General features: G+C 40.4%; 1 protein-coding gene across 3 annotated transcripts in view; it reads left to right on the top strand.

Moving 5' to 3' along the window:
• Nucleotides 1–3,622: 3,622 nt before the first annotated feature.
• The window catches only part of CREBL2 (cAMP responsive element binding protein like 2), a 371,683-nt gene continuing 360,973 nt past the window's right edge, over nt 3,623–14,332 (top strand). The window contains exons 1-4 of one of the 3 annotated variants that reach the window (XR_010622539.1): nt 3,623–3,675; nt 10,063–10,260; nt 10,970–11,117; nt 11,812–12,798. Coding sequence is in view for 2 of the 3 variants with exons in the window: in XM_065742386.1 (XP_065598458.1) it covers nt 3,661–3,675; nt 10,063–10,260; nt 10,970–11,117; nt 11,812–11,813 (363 nt within the window). In the remaining variant the exon portion in view is untranslated. Of the gene's footprint in view, nt 3,676–10,062; nt 10,261–10,969; nt 11,118–11,811; nt 12,978–14,332 lie in introns of those variants that run through there. The other 2 variants (XM_065742386.1, XM_065742387.1) reach the window with 2 other exon arrangements.

The raw sequence follows: 14,332 nt of genomic DNA, 5'->3' as shown, positions 1-14,332 counted from the left end.
GCTAGATAAAAGTGTGACTTTTGTCTGTGTGTATGCACAGGACAAGAGCTGGTTATTGCACACTATCCTGAGTCTTTTGCAATAGCTAAATGGGAAGAACTCCTGTAGACATGACTTCAAGCATTTTAAACCACAGAAGTTGCTCTACAACTTCTCACAAAGTAGAATATTTAGCAAAGATGAGAGCAAACTCCTTATTAATGTTCATTCGTATGGTGTATAGTGAGTACACCAGGCTGTGCTTTGTTCAAATACAGCTTACAGTTTTAAAATCTGCTTTCAGAGAGATTGTTTATTAAATGATAAAAATAATCATGTCAGAAGAGTAACTAATCACTTCACCAGAACACAGTATGTTCTTTTTAGCGTGTGTTGCTCATGAATTTACCAGTTGTACTTCTACATTTGAGTAAGCAGAAATAAGATATATTACTGCACCCTTGTTTTCCTGTCTGTAAATGAACTGATATCAAAGGCACGGAATCTGCTAAGTCTCCAGAAGTGGACAATGGAGCAATTTCAGAAAATACTGAATTATTAATACCAAGTGATTGCAATATTTATTCCTATTTCATGTAGGTTGTCAGAAGAATAGATTTCCATTTGACCAAGTTTAAACAGTTACAGTTCTAGAGGGAATAAACACCTCTTTTGAGATGTATTGACTTCACTGCAAATGCAAACACATGGTGCAAAGTCACACAGTGAGTTGTACCTCTTTTTCGTCACTCTGACATAAGCAATGTTTTTTAAACTACTGCAAGATCAAAATGAACAAAGTTTATCTATATCCTTTGAAGTCTGTCTGGATCTGCCATTCCAAGAGGATGAACAAGAACAACCCTTCCTTCAAGAAATGTAATTCACTTGAGAAAAGGACTGCCAGTAGTTCCTGTGTAAGACAATTTGTGACACTGGGATTAATACAAGATAGTGTTTACTTGGTGTATGTCACTATGATTTAGCAATAGAACTGTCAGGATGTCTCAGAGAATTGTTTGGGAATAATCCCTCACTAGGGAAAACAGTAATCTGCTGTTAGTGAGAGTTAGTTGGTCTAATACATACATCATTTGCCTTTAGCTGAGAAAGTTTTACTCAAAAACCTTAACATGAGTCATTGCTGGTCGGTATGGTGACCTGTTAAAGAACATGAAAGAATGAAATCCATACTAGCTCAGACCATCTGTCCATTTAACTCAGCACTGTTTCTTTGACTGGCAGTAAGGGACATTGTTTAGAGAAGAGTATGTGAACTTGGGCTTTTTCTGTGCTTCACTCTTTTCACGCATCCCCACTACCCAAAATGGTTAGATTAGAGATGGTGGAGGGTACATGTTTTTAGTGCCTTTCTGTGAAACTAATGTCCATAAATCTAATTCTTTTTTAGAACCTGTTGTACTCTCTGCCGTACTGTGAGTGTCCTGTGGCAGAAAATTCCAGGTGTTCACTATTTGCTGTGCAAAGAGGTATGAATCTGTTAAATTTCATTTGAAACATCATCAGCTCAGGTGCAATGTATATACACATATATATAGGCATTCAGTTCCCTTAACAGTTGCTCTAAAATTCTGGAAGACTGCAGTTCAATTTGCACAGTCATATGAATCCACAATTACAGCAAAACCAAAGAGGTAAAGCAGTTCTGTAGAGCTAAACCAAGGAAGCTGCTATGTGTTCGGTCAGGGAACTTTTGCATAGCTTTGTCAGAAGTTGAGAGCTCTGTTTCTTACGTGATAAAAAGCAGAATGGAGAGAAAAAATGCAGCTGTAATTTTCATTTGCTGGTTAAAAGGATTCTGGCCTTTCTGAATCAGCATTGAGGCTATGTCTAATCTCCTTCCTCCACTCATGTTGCAACAGAGGGTTGCCTAAGTGAGCTATGTTGGCTCTCTGCCACTCAATATTTCCCTTCACCAGGGAAACCCCCAAATGGCTTTTAAAGCCATTTATAGCCCCAGGATAGTGCCAAAGGTGAAGGCACCTCAACACCTTCTTCAAGAATTTGAAGGCAAAGATGTGGGAGGGTGTCACAGGAGGCAACCTAGGTAAGCTCACAGCAAACTATTTCTTCTGCTTCATTAGTTGATGCCTCTTGTTTAATGTATTAATCAATCTAATAATCTCTGGCAGCTTTATTTTTAAAAAATGTCAGGGGTAGTATTTCAAGAACTGATATATCATATTTGGCAGGCTAATAGGAAGAAGTGCACAAGCTGCTTTGACAACTGAAAAGCATATAAGTAACATAAAGCATATTTATAAATAAAAAAAGCTTATAAAAGTGCTTTGTCTCTGACATGCAGAAAGTATATCCCTCCAAGAGGAAGGTTTGTGATTCAGGGGGAAAATCCCATGACAAAGGCTTAGTCCTAACAATTGCATGTAAGAGAGATTAAGTCATGGGAAATTCTTGTGAATAGCAATGCATTAAAAGCTCATGAATAAAAAGAAACATGTAGCAACATGAAACATGCGCAACTTCAGGCTTCACTGCAAACTTGAAACACAAGCCATGTTTACAGGATTGTTTCCTGGGGTACACGCTTTTTTGAGCAAACGGAGGCCTAATTTCAAGTGACCTGGGAGGCCATGGCCTGGCTTTCCATCAGAAGCATTCAACTTTTTCTGGTATTTACTGACATGAAAGGAGGTGAAACCTGGTATTCTCCAAGGATTGCTGGTACTATTTCTTCAGATGTGGTGGTGCACAGATTGCAGCCTCAGTGCTCTATGCAGCTTCTAAGTGACTACAAAGACTCACTTCAAAACTTAAAAGGCAAACTGTCTTCAAAACTTAAAAGGCAAAAGAAAGCAAACAATAGCAGACAACCGATATTTGATTAGCCTGCTTTGAGTAAAAATAATCACTGTTGCAATCTTTCTCCTTTGCTTCCCATCATCCTGGTAGTTCTGCCAACCTGTTGCTCCATTCTACTGCACTTTCCAAATAACTGGTTGACTGGCTTTGTTTCACTGTGACACAGACTATACTCGTTACTGTCCTGGTGGCACAGAGTAGGAAAAAAAGACTAGAAATAAACTGTGGTCCACTGTCAGCCGACAACCAGTACTTCATCTTTTTTCTACACCGCCGAACTCAGGGGACAGCAAATATGCCTCAAAGGTGCGTTTTTCATCTGTCATGTAGCTCAGGTGTGATTTGTGATTCACGGCGAGGAGATCAAACAGGGACCTGTGAACGTCTCATGTATCCACCTCAAAAGAAAATACCTACTCTTTGACCTCACAATTTCGCCTTCTCAGGAAAACAAACAAACAAAAAACACAAAACGACCTCCACTCTGACTTCTAAGAGGCCGCAGCCAGAGGGACGGGGCGGGGCGGGCCGAGCAGGAGAAGGTCTGCTCGCAAAGCAGCGCAGCCGAGCAGGCGCGGGGCCGGGCCCTGACGACCCTGGGGCCTCTCGGGAAATGTAGTTCTCCGCCGGAGCCGTGCTCCTCAGCAGCCAAGTGCGGCGGCGCGCGACGAGACTGCCCTTCCCAGCGCGCACCGCTCCGCGGCGGCTCCGGCTGTAAACAAACAGCGCGGAGCGCGATGGCGGCGGCTGCGGGGCGGTGAGCGTCGGGGCTGGGGCTGGGGCTGGCATCGAGCAGGGGCAGGCGGTCTCTGCGTGGCTCTGCAGGGGCTGGCGGTGCACATGGATGACAGCAAGGTGAGGGGCTCGTCACTGCGTGTTGGGGACGGGGAGCGGGTGGCGGTCCAGGTGGGGCTGGCGGAACTGCTGCACCACTCGGCCGTGTTCGCAGGTTTCGGCTGGCTGCAGTGGTGGTTATGGGGGTATCCTTGACCCCAGGAATCGTCCAGGTGGATCCGCGGTGAGGTAGGCTGTGGGGCGGGATCATTTGCACGGAGACTGCTCGAGTCGGAAGGGGCCTGCCAAGGTCCAGGAGTCCAGCTCTTGGCGCCATATGGTTTATCCGTGTTTATGTCTTTGTCGGGAATCACTTATGTCAACAAAGTGCTTACAGTTGTGTGGGTTATCTGAACGAAACAGTATGTATGGGCAGGCCCTAGTTTAGAAGGTGCAGAAATTTTTGTTCTGCGTATTCATATTATGTATATTCATATTCTGTATATATCATATTTATATATAGCTACTTCACTTATGCTAGAATTAATTAATTTAAACATATAGCCTTCAGATTTTTCACTTTATATATATATATATGTATATATATATATATACAATTCTGTTTCATCAGGTCTCAGTAATCTCTTGAAAAAGTTGTTGGACACACTGACTAAATAAACTTTATTTGACTTTATTTGACTAAATTGGCACCCAATTGATAACACAGGTGTTTGCTCTTTTTTTCATTAGAAAAACTCACGTAAAGTGAAGAAAAGAATACTCAAAGTGGAATGTTTCCTTCTCTTCAGTCTCAAGTATAATTTCATGGTGTGATGTTTTCATTTAATGCTTATCACTTGAAATATTTTCAAGGATGATAACTTCAAAAAGCAGTGCTGTCTAGAACTGTTGGGTGTGAATGTCAGTAAGGAAAAGTGAAAGCCATACTTCCCTCAACAGGTTTCCCTTAGATAATACTCTTGGGTGATTTCATATCCTCGTATCTTCTACTGAAAATTATTGATGTTTTTCAGTAAGTGCCTGCTACTCTGAAATATATATATATCACTGTTATTTTGTAGAACTACAATTGCTTTCAGAACAAATTCATGAGGTCTAAGAGTTTGGCTCCACTGAAGAGATCCGCTTTCTGTTGGGAGGGCTCTTCTCATTTTATGTTGCCGTGTGTGAATGAAGCAAGCACTGTTTATACTTCATTTTATAGCCGTCATAATCAGCCAGCTCAAGCAAGCATGTCCTTGAAGCCTTTTAAAAGTTCCACCTAGTCACATTTTCCTTATTATTGAAAGGGCTAGACTGAGTAATCTAAGAGTCTTATCATGGAAGTGAATTAGATGACTGAAAGGAATTTTCCTGTATAAGCTGAGGTAAATTAATTACACCAGCAGTGAGGTAACCATATAGCTACATCCACCCATGTTCAGAATTTTTGTTTGTGTAAAAAATTTGGAATTGCAAGCTGTATGTTTTCTCTAATTCTTAGTGCTCTGTCACAGAAACACAGAATGGTTGAGGTTGAAAGGGACCACTTGGGATCATCTAGTCCAACTCCTCTGCTTCAAGCAAAGTCACCCAGAGTACACTGCCTTGGATGACATCCAGGTGGGTTTTGAATATCCCCTTAGAGGAAGATAAGAGCATCTTGTTCCAGTGCTCTGCTACCCTCACCGTGGAGAAGTTTTTTCTCATGTGCGGATGAAACATCCTGTGTTTCAGCTTGAGCCCACTGCCTCTTGTTCTATTGCCAGGGATGACAGGAAACAGCCTGATTCCATCCTGCTGATACCTTTATTTAAGGTATTTGTACACATTAATAAGATTCCTCTTCAGTCTTCTCCAGGATGAGTATTCCCAGGTCCCTCAGGCTTTTCTCACAAGGAAGATGTTTCAGGCCCCTAATAATCTCTGTGTCCCTCTGATGGATGCTCTCTGGTAGTTCTCTGTCTCTCTTGAACTCAGGAGTCCAGAACTGGACACAAGACTCCAGATGTGGCCTCAGCTGGCGGGAAGCATCACCTCCCTCCACCTGCTTTTCACACTCTCTTTAATGTGCCCCAGTATACCATTGGCCTTCTTGAGTGCCAGGACACACTGCTTGGTGCTAGGGCATGTTTACATTGTCAGCCCACTGTCTACCAGTATTCTCAGGTCCTTCTCTGCAGGGTTACTTTCCAATAGATGAGACGCTGTAATTTAGATTTATCTGGTTTAAGAGGGCATTAGAGGAATAGTTCAGCCTTAATGTATTCCTCAAAATAAGGAGGGCCACAAAGATGATTAGGGGCCTGAAGCATCTCTGCAAGGAAAAGCTGATGGATGTGGGAGTCTTCTGTCTGGAGTAGGCTGAGAGGAGATCTCTTTGCTGTTTATAAATATCTAAAATATGAGAGTCAAGTCAATGGGGGTGGACTCATCTCAGCTGCATGCAGCAACAGAGCAAGGGACAGTGGGTAGAAACACACAGGAAGTTCCGTGCTAACACAAGAATTTATTTTCTGTAAGAGTGACAGAGCACTGTAACAAGCTGTCCAGAGAGGTTGTGGGGTCTCCTTCTCTGGAGATATTCAAGACCTGTCTGTATGCTTTATTTTGTGACCTACTTTAGGGAACTGGCATTTAGCAGAGGATTTGAACTTGATTTCCAGAGGACCCTTCCCACCCTCATAATTCTTTGATTGTGTGAAGTAGTAAGAATTAAAGGGAGAGGCAGAAAATACAAGCATCAGATCTAGAAAACTTCTTTCGTGTCCAAATTTAAAAGGATATTAATAAAAAATAGTAATAAAAAACATCAACAAGAAACCTAAAATATGATCCTTTCCGCTAGAGATTATCTTCTTAATAAGTTAATCACTTCATATGGGTAGACCTTTTGGGGTAATTTCCCTTGGCATGCTTGCTTAAGGTGTATAAATTGCTTGCTCCCTTAGTATCTTAACGTTTTTGGATCATTATCAGATGCTTGCTCAGTATGATTCAGGTTACTGAGTCTGCCAGTGGAAGTTAACTAACTAATCTGTGCAAAGTACATAAAACATTGTGCAATGGAAGAAAGAGTACTTTCTGGATAGGTTATGTACTGCAACCTCCTAAGATTTGTTGTTCCTTAGGAGACTGAATAACTTTATTATAACTAACTTAATTTGATTATTTGTTTTGAAAAAAAAAAAGTTTGCAAGCATTAGTAGATTATTTTTTCCTTTCAGCTGTAGTGAATGCATAGTTTAGGCTTGATTTTATTTCTTCCCAATTATGTTTGTAGTTTTCTATAATTTCTGTATGTGATCACTAGTTAGCTTCTGCAGACCAATACCTGCAGCTACAAATAGAAACAAGAGTCTGCTGAAGATGATTTCTTGAGTTGGAATCTCAGGCACTGGCTGTTGTAGATAAATAGCTCCTAAGTGCTATCTGTGATTGAGGAACTGCTGGAAGGTACTGAGCTGGTCAGTGCTGTCAGCACTGAAATAAAATGGGTAGCGTTGTTTTAATATTACAGATTGTCCAGTTCCTGCAGATGTGACAGGTCTCTGTAATCCCATGGTGGCTCGGTTCCTTGGGCAGGTGAATGCTTACAGCCATAAGAAGTATCTCCTTCCTGTGGAGGACAGCTCTATGACATATTCTGGCCTCTCATCTGCAGACATCTGCTGAATCTCTTTTTGCTAAGAAAAAAATCAAAGGCAGAAATATGATGGCTGTTTCCATGTCAGGGCAGGTAATTGAAGCTATTTGCAATTCCAGGTCATGTAACTTTGTACTTGAACACTGTTAGCACAACAAGAACAATATTGTAGATTAAGTGCTGTATCAGATTAGGGAGATAAGCTCCATTTTTCTGTTTTCTGAATTGATTGAACTGAAGTACAGACTTGGCCCAATTTCTGACAGATGTGTGTCATTATTAACATTTCTGTGACAAATTTTATCATTAGTATTGTCCTACGCCTTGATGGCATATTGACTCCCTGAACAAACAAATCCCCACTAGTAGTTCCTATCCCTTATAGGGGAATACAGAAGGAATACAATATGCTTGGTTTTTTGTTTCCCTGCCATGCTTAAGATCATCTAGAATTCCTGTTTTGTCTTTTTGCTGTCAAATCAGCATAGTGACTGACCAGGAATGCATGAGTAAAGTTAGGGAGATCTGGTAATGTGGGATGGCAACAAGGCATTTATCAGGGTTTGTTGTTTATTTTTTTCCTCAGCTGAGTTGCTTAAGGTTACAGCAGAAGCTTCTACTGCTAAAGAAAAATGACTAAGGATGAAGGATTTGGTTAAATCACTTATTAAATTAATTGCTGTGGGTGATTCGGATTATATGGTGCCATGGAGGTGGCCGCTTTTCTTTATCTGGTGCTGCTGCTTCCCTTGGCTGTGGCTGGTTGGCTTTGTGTGACTGGTGGTTTGCTGTGTAATCAGATGAGTGCTGGTGAAATGAAAGTTAAGATTTGGAAATCTCCAAAGTTGAGTAAAGGGAACAAAGATGAGGGAGGCTTCTTAGGATGTGTTCCTTTGTCAAACAAGTTGCACGAAGTTTTATGTAAAGTAACTAATTCTTACAGATGTAGCAGATGCTGCTTTGTGTCTTGGACCAGATTGTCCTGTTGTGTTGCTTCAGTTTTAATGGTTTCCCACGTGCAGTAACTGAGAACAGTAGGAAGTGCATCTTGGAGTAAATGGATCGTTCAGTCTGTATTCTGTAGTTCAAATGGAAAAGACTGGATTTTTGTTTGCTTTTCTGAATGTGTTACGTTTGTTTCACTATCACTAAATGACCATTAAGTACTTTCTCTATTTGATTCTGAGGGGTAGCTACTCCTGAATAAATTAGGAGAGGCAACATACAAAAGGGTATATTATGTTGGCATGTGATTGTTGACTTGCTTTCCAAAGAAAGAATAGGCTCAATTGTATAATTTCTTTTTTTCATCCTAGCACATCAGTTCACTGTGTTATTGTTTTTGTTGCAGCCTTCTAAGTTTATAGAACAAATGACTTCTTTGAACATTGAAGCTGACTTTTTTTTGCATTATATAGTAGAAGGTGTCTTTTTTTCTTTATGAACTCTGATGGTTTGAGCAGTGTTTTTTAAGAAGTACAGTTTATACACAGTGTGGTGAATCACTAGGCTAGCGGTGGAATTCTTATATGTAGGTGTGTGCTAGGTGTGTTTCTCCACACCCTCTCCAGTCAAACAGTGTGGTCAGAATGCAAATAGAGAGAAATTCTCACTTGAGAGGAGAAATGGAACTTGTGACTGAAGTAATGCTTAGAGGGCAGTACTACCTTATGGCCAGTGTGCTGTTTCATACCATATTTAAAAGGCTTTCATATACCATGTTCTCATAATAAAATATTTGGGTGGGGAAGCACAGAGTAAACTTTGAGGAAACTATTTCTTTCTTTTGTGTTTGTAGGAAAAGGTGCTTTCAGACCTGTAAAATGTAACCACAAAGGAAAGGGCAGAATGATGCCAAAACCTTCAATGGGTAGGGCATGAAGTTATGCAGTTACTTTTCTGCAAAGGAGATCTAAATTAGGCAGTAGCAGAAATTACTGTTGGGATAAGTTGCATGTGAAGACAGTTTTCCAGGTTGTGTCAAACTGTTTCTGATGTAAATGTGACCAGAGTGATTTGGTACAGCACAAATGGAGGCAGCAGAGAGCAGAGTTAAGACTCTGAATCTCCTATTTAGTAAAAATCCTCAGAAGGTTCCTTTGAAATAAATTGAGACAGAGGAATTTCACGTGAGGTGCAGATAATTCTGAGATGATTTATCTAAAGAATAGGCTGAAAATCTTGTAATTTTACTGCAACAAAACAAAGCTTCGGTGTGTATTGATATAAATCTTTTGGGTTTATTCCATTTTAAAGCGTAAAACTCCATAATAAAATGTTGAGCTAGCATGTACTAGGGCAGGGGTTGCTGGTAGTACTGAAACAATTTTGTTGGAAGTTATCTCTTTCCTTCCTAGTTGTCCCAGATATCCTCCTAGAAATCTGTTGTACTGTGTCTGGTTTTGGGCTTGCCAGTAAAAGGGATGTGGATGTGGTAGAGGATCCATCCTTGGAGGTACTCAGAAACTGGATGTGATCCTGACACTGCTCTACGGAGTTGGACCAGATAAACCTGAGAGATCCCTTCTCACCTCAGCTGTTCTGTGGTATTGGTCCTCCAAACTGTGCTAGTAACATTTACAGTAAAACTACTTAAGAAATGATTTCAGTATTAAATTTAACCCCTTCATTTTGTTTTTGGTGTTGTCATTCAAAGCTTTGTACCTCATCCCCTGAAACGAGCTACATCTTCTTTCCTTTAGTACTCTAGAATTGGTTAAAGTATGTGCAAGTTTTTCTACTTCAGACAGCTTCAGGCACAGTTACATGGTTTCAGGATTCCCTTTGCAGAGCATCATCTTTAGTGTACCTTTCATTTTTAGGTGGTTGGAGGCAAAGTAAAGAAACCAGGAAAGCGAGGTCGTAAACCTGCCAAAATAGACTTGAAGGCAAAACTTGAAAGAAGTCGTCAGAGTGCAAGAGAGTGCAGAGCCAGGAAGAAGCTGAGGTACCAGTACCTGGAAGAGCTGGTTTCAAGCCGAGAGCGAGCCATCTGTGCTCTCAGAGAAGAGCTTGAAATGGTATGAAACCACCACTTAACCTGTCCCTCAGTGTTTTTGGGGCCTACCATTGTGGACTTTTGTTCCCAAAATTGCAGTAATGAAAGTGAGAGTGGGATTTGGTTAGCCATAGAGTATTAAAAATATCCTTAACAGATGCACTCAGCTGCTTGCCTACTTTGCATGATGAATATGAACTTCATGCTGCAAGTTATCTGCTGGTTATGAGCTAGATGTAAGCTAAGAAAGCACCATTGCTTATGACCATTTTATTGGTTTTATAATCAAGAATTTTAGATGAGGGAGTTAGGAGCTAAACAAATGTCCTGTAACTCTGCCTTGCTTAATCAGGAAGGACCTCTTAATAGTCAGTCTGCCCCAGAGTCATGTGAAATATTTCTTTTTAATAGGCCATGAACTGGAACGGTATTCTGGCATGTTAACAGCAAGAAAGTGCACAAAGTGTTCCATGTTGTTTAATAATTACAGTATTGTGTCTAGCTCTGCCATTGAGTAGCAGTTTGTTGACTGAAATGGGGTTTACTGAAGCCAGGTATGCAGCCAGGGACACATGTTTAACTTGTTAGTATTCTGCAGTTTTGTAAGAGGCTTCAGTTCGGTAAATTCAAACCTTACATGAATATACTGGAAGGTAAAAATTGCAGCTTTGTTTTGTCTGCTGATGTGATCCTGGCAGTTTGCTAATGCTTAACATGTTTGCTTATTTCAGTACAAGCAGTGGTGCATGGCAATGGACCAAGGGAAAATCCCCTCTGAAATAAAAGCCTTACTAACTGGAGAGGAGCAGGGCAAAGCACAGCAGAACTCAACCAAACTCACCAAGGCTGGGAAGACAGAACCAAACAGCAGTAATCCTTGTGAGTATCCGGCCTATAATTAATTCCTATTTTATTACATCTTTTATGGTGTAGGAGGATGGCTGTGGTGTAGGAAGAAACATAAGGGTGTACTCTTGGGCACAAATAGTTGATTGAAGCGAAGGGCTTAGTGGGTGGTACAAAGATTCTGTGTAATGTTTACATGGACAACACAGCAATCATACTAGTTAGGAAGCTGGGCAATTATTTTAAAAATGGACTCAGGCCTTGTGTTTCAGTGAGGCCTGTAAGGCCTGTTACCATAATCTTCCACTATGTTTTTTTTGTTTTCCTAATGTGAGGGAAATGGAGTATCTAATGTAATTCAGTTTTTAAAACTTGCTCAAGAAAACATTATTCTAACTGTGACCACTCAAAAATGAGAAATGCTGAACTTGTGATTTCTGATGGAGTTTTTTTTCTGCCTCATTTGAGCTTGTCAGTGGGATGAAAAAGATTCTTCTGAGGATTGAAAGATGACTTTGTTACATGATCTTTCATTTTGCTGATGCATACATGCAAAATAACAAGTTAGCACAGGGAATTCTGTATCTCCTATTTTCTAGTTTTTTTTAGTATTTCATGCTACAGATTAAATTACAATTCAGGTGTTTCTAACTTTGCTTTTAAGAAACAATATAAAACCGCATTTGTCACTCTGTAACAGTCTTTCCCCATGGCACATCATTCACAGGAGTCAAAAGCAGAATCTTCTGCACTACAGCAGAGATAGCTTGGTAGCTAGCAGAAGAATGCTGTTACTGGAGAAGTGGATGCATCCCTGGGTCCAGAGTGAAGGATGCCAGTCTCCTGTCTTCTCCTCACTCTTCCCCACATGAAACTCTTTGCTTGTGATATTCCTAAACCTGCATGGAGTGGGGCTTCTGGGGTAATAGGTGTTCGTGTAAGTGGAGCCTTGTTCTTCTTTTCTCTACACCTCACCCTCACAAAAATACAGCTATGTAGCTTTTGGACATTCCTAGTAAGAGATGGAGGCTGTTTTTGTGTTAGAGGCACGAGACTAGAATTAGACTGGCTCTGTGGTCAGTAGTCATGTGGTTGGTAACAACTATGGGAGTCTGAGAGGTTCTATACAATAAAAACAGGAGAAAGATCTTGTAACAGCTTTGCTAAAGCTAAATGGAATGCTGCAAGGCAAGGAAAAGAAGCCTCATCAGGTTTTCAGTAAAAAGTTTTATAGCAAGGTTACTTGCATCCTAAATAAAGCTGTTGTTTTCTGCATAATTTATAACACTACATGTCTTCTAAGTTAGTGGAATTCTTAGAGAAGTACTACATATATTCCTTGTTTCTGCCCATACTTTTTTCAGAGGATGTATTTCTTCTCTCTTACCCACAGTAAGACAGTCAAAGCATTTACCTACACCCTGCTTGCAGCAGTGGAACAACTGCCACTGAATGTGCCCTGCTGTTTTATCATATCTACCTAAAATTTGAGCCCGGGTATCTTCCTAGGTTGCTATGTGATATGAGCTCTGCTGTGAGTTCCCAGCCAAAGATAATACCAAGAACTGGTAACTAGGAAAACTAGTTGCGTCAGTCTGGTTTTGTCAAAACAGAGGTGATGTCAAAAGTTCTGTGGACTGATTTACTCATCCAAGACACTGATGGATGACCTGTTACTTTATTTAGACTGCACTTTCTTCTGCATATGCTCTTTGTGTGTATGTGTGATGGAATGTGAACAGTGGAGCTCCCAGGATTTTCAGTGAGACTTCTGCTTTGCTTGTTCTCTGTTTTGTTGTGACAGTGTCTTTCTCTGTATTTTGAGATGCATGGAAAAAAATTAATCTTTTGTTTTCTTCTTTGTTTCATAAAATAAATATTATAATGAATGACTTTGTTAGACTGAATGTTGCACTCTTTTTATTGAACGGATAGTGTCTGTTTGGAATTATCTTAATTTAGAATTAGTCAAAAGCACTGAAAATTATAATAAAGTGCCGTATTTCAGTGTACAACACAGTTCTTTTCAGAATTTCATTCAGAGTACTTGTATTAATCCTTAAAGCATGGTTTTCAGTTTACTCTCTAGACCCACCACACAGGTACTTAGCAATATCCAGAAATGTTGCATAGTCATAGAGATCCGTTATGAAAGGGTAAGTAACACTGAAACACTGAAACAGAGATGGGAGTGAGTTGTTTTTTGTAGGTTCCTCCCCTCCCGTTTTAAGCTCTGAACTGCAGTTTGTTCAGAAAGACAGTGACAAAGCCAACCCGTAAGTGTAGATCTGTTGTATTCCTGCCTGTCCTCTTTCCTTGTTCTATGAAGGAAAAAAATACAAAAAAGCAAACAAAGCAGGTGAGACGTCCAGTGCTATAACCTGTGAACCTTGCAGTTGGACGTTGTAACAGGATCATGTCAAAAGTGTAATATTTTGGATATGGCTAGAATTAGCACCTGTAGTTTCATATGTAAACCATGTATTGTAATGAAGGTTATTTATGTACCTAGGCATTTTTCTGAATTAAAGATGCTGAAGCCGTGCAGGAAGAGTGTGGCATTCATGACCGGAACGGTTCTACTGCGATGAATGCAACACCGATCTCATAAAAAATACCACGCTCGCTCTCTTCCCTTCATTCTTTAATTGTTTTGTTTTCTGTGATACTGTGCAAGAAAATTCTCTGGGAGTTTTCTGCTGTGAGGGAGATGGGGAAATTGAATTTTCGGATGTGATGAGCAACAGAGTTCAGCTGTTTACTACCTTAGTGGCTCCTGCTTCTGGGCTTAATCAACAGTTGGTATGTTGGGGCTGTCTCCAAACACACTGCCTGGGCAAGCTCTGGGGCACACTTTGTGGCAGATGGAACAGCTGGAACCATGATTAGCTTTGGGAAGGTGTCTGTGGCTTTTTTTAACGTTTGCATCTTAGCTTTAAGACTAATCTACATCAATAACGAATCTAGTTTTGCTGGTATCCTGTGAGGAGATAGAGAAAGTTTAGCATTATAGTCTGATTTGGTACCTTTCAAGAAATAACAGTCTCTACTAATTAGCACTAAAATTGCTGCTAATACAAGAGGCAAATGTTTAGGATTTGTCTACAAGCAAGAAAAGCTGAAATAAGATACTTATTCCTCATGCTTTAGACCTGTATCCTGAGTGATAGAGGATCAGCTCACATAGAAATCCATGTGGTAAGTAATGAAGGCAAAGCACCAGCTCATGACTTCCTGCTGTTGGTGGC

The sequence above is a fragment of the Cyrtonyx montezumae genome, unplaced genomic scaffold (assembly GCF_038088225.1).
Source record: "Cyrtonyx montezumae isolate F1298 unplaced genomic scaffold, pur_monq_1.0 scaffold_3, whole genome shotgun sequence".
Lineage (NCBI taxonomy): Eukaryota > Metazoa > Chordata > Aves > Galliformes > Odontophoridae > Cyrtonyx > Cyrtonyx montezumae.
Note: the sequence above shows the minus strand (reverse complement) of the source record. Positions and strands in the feature narration are given on the sequence as shown.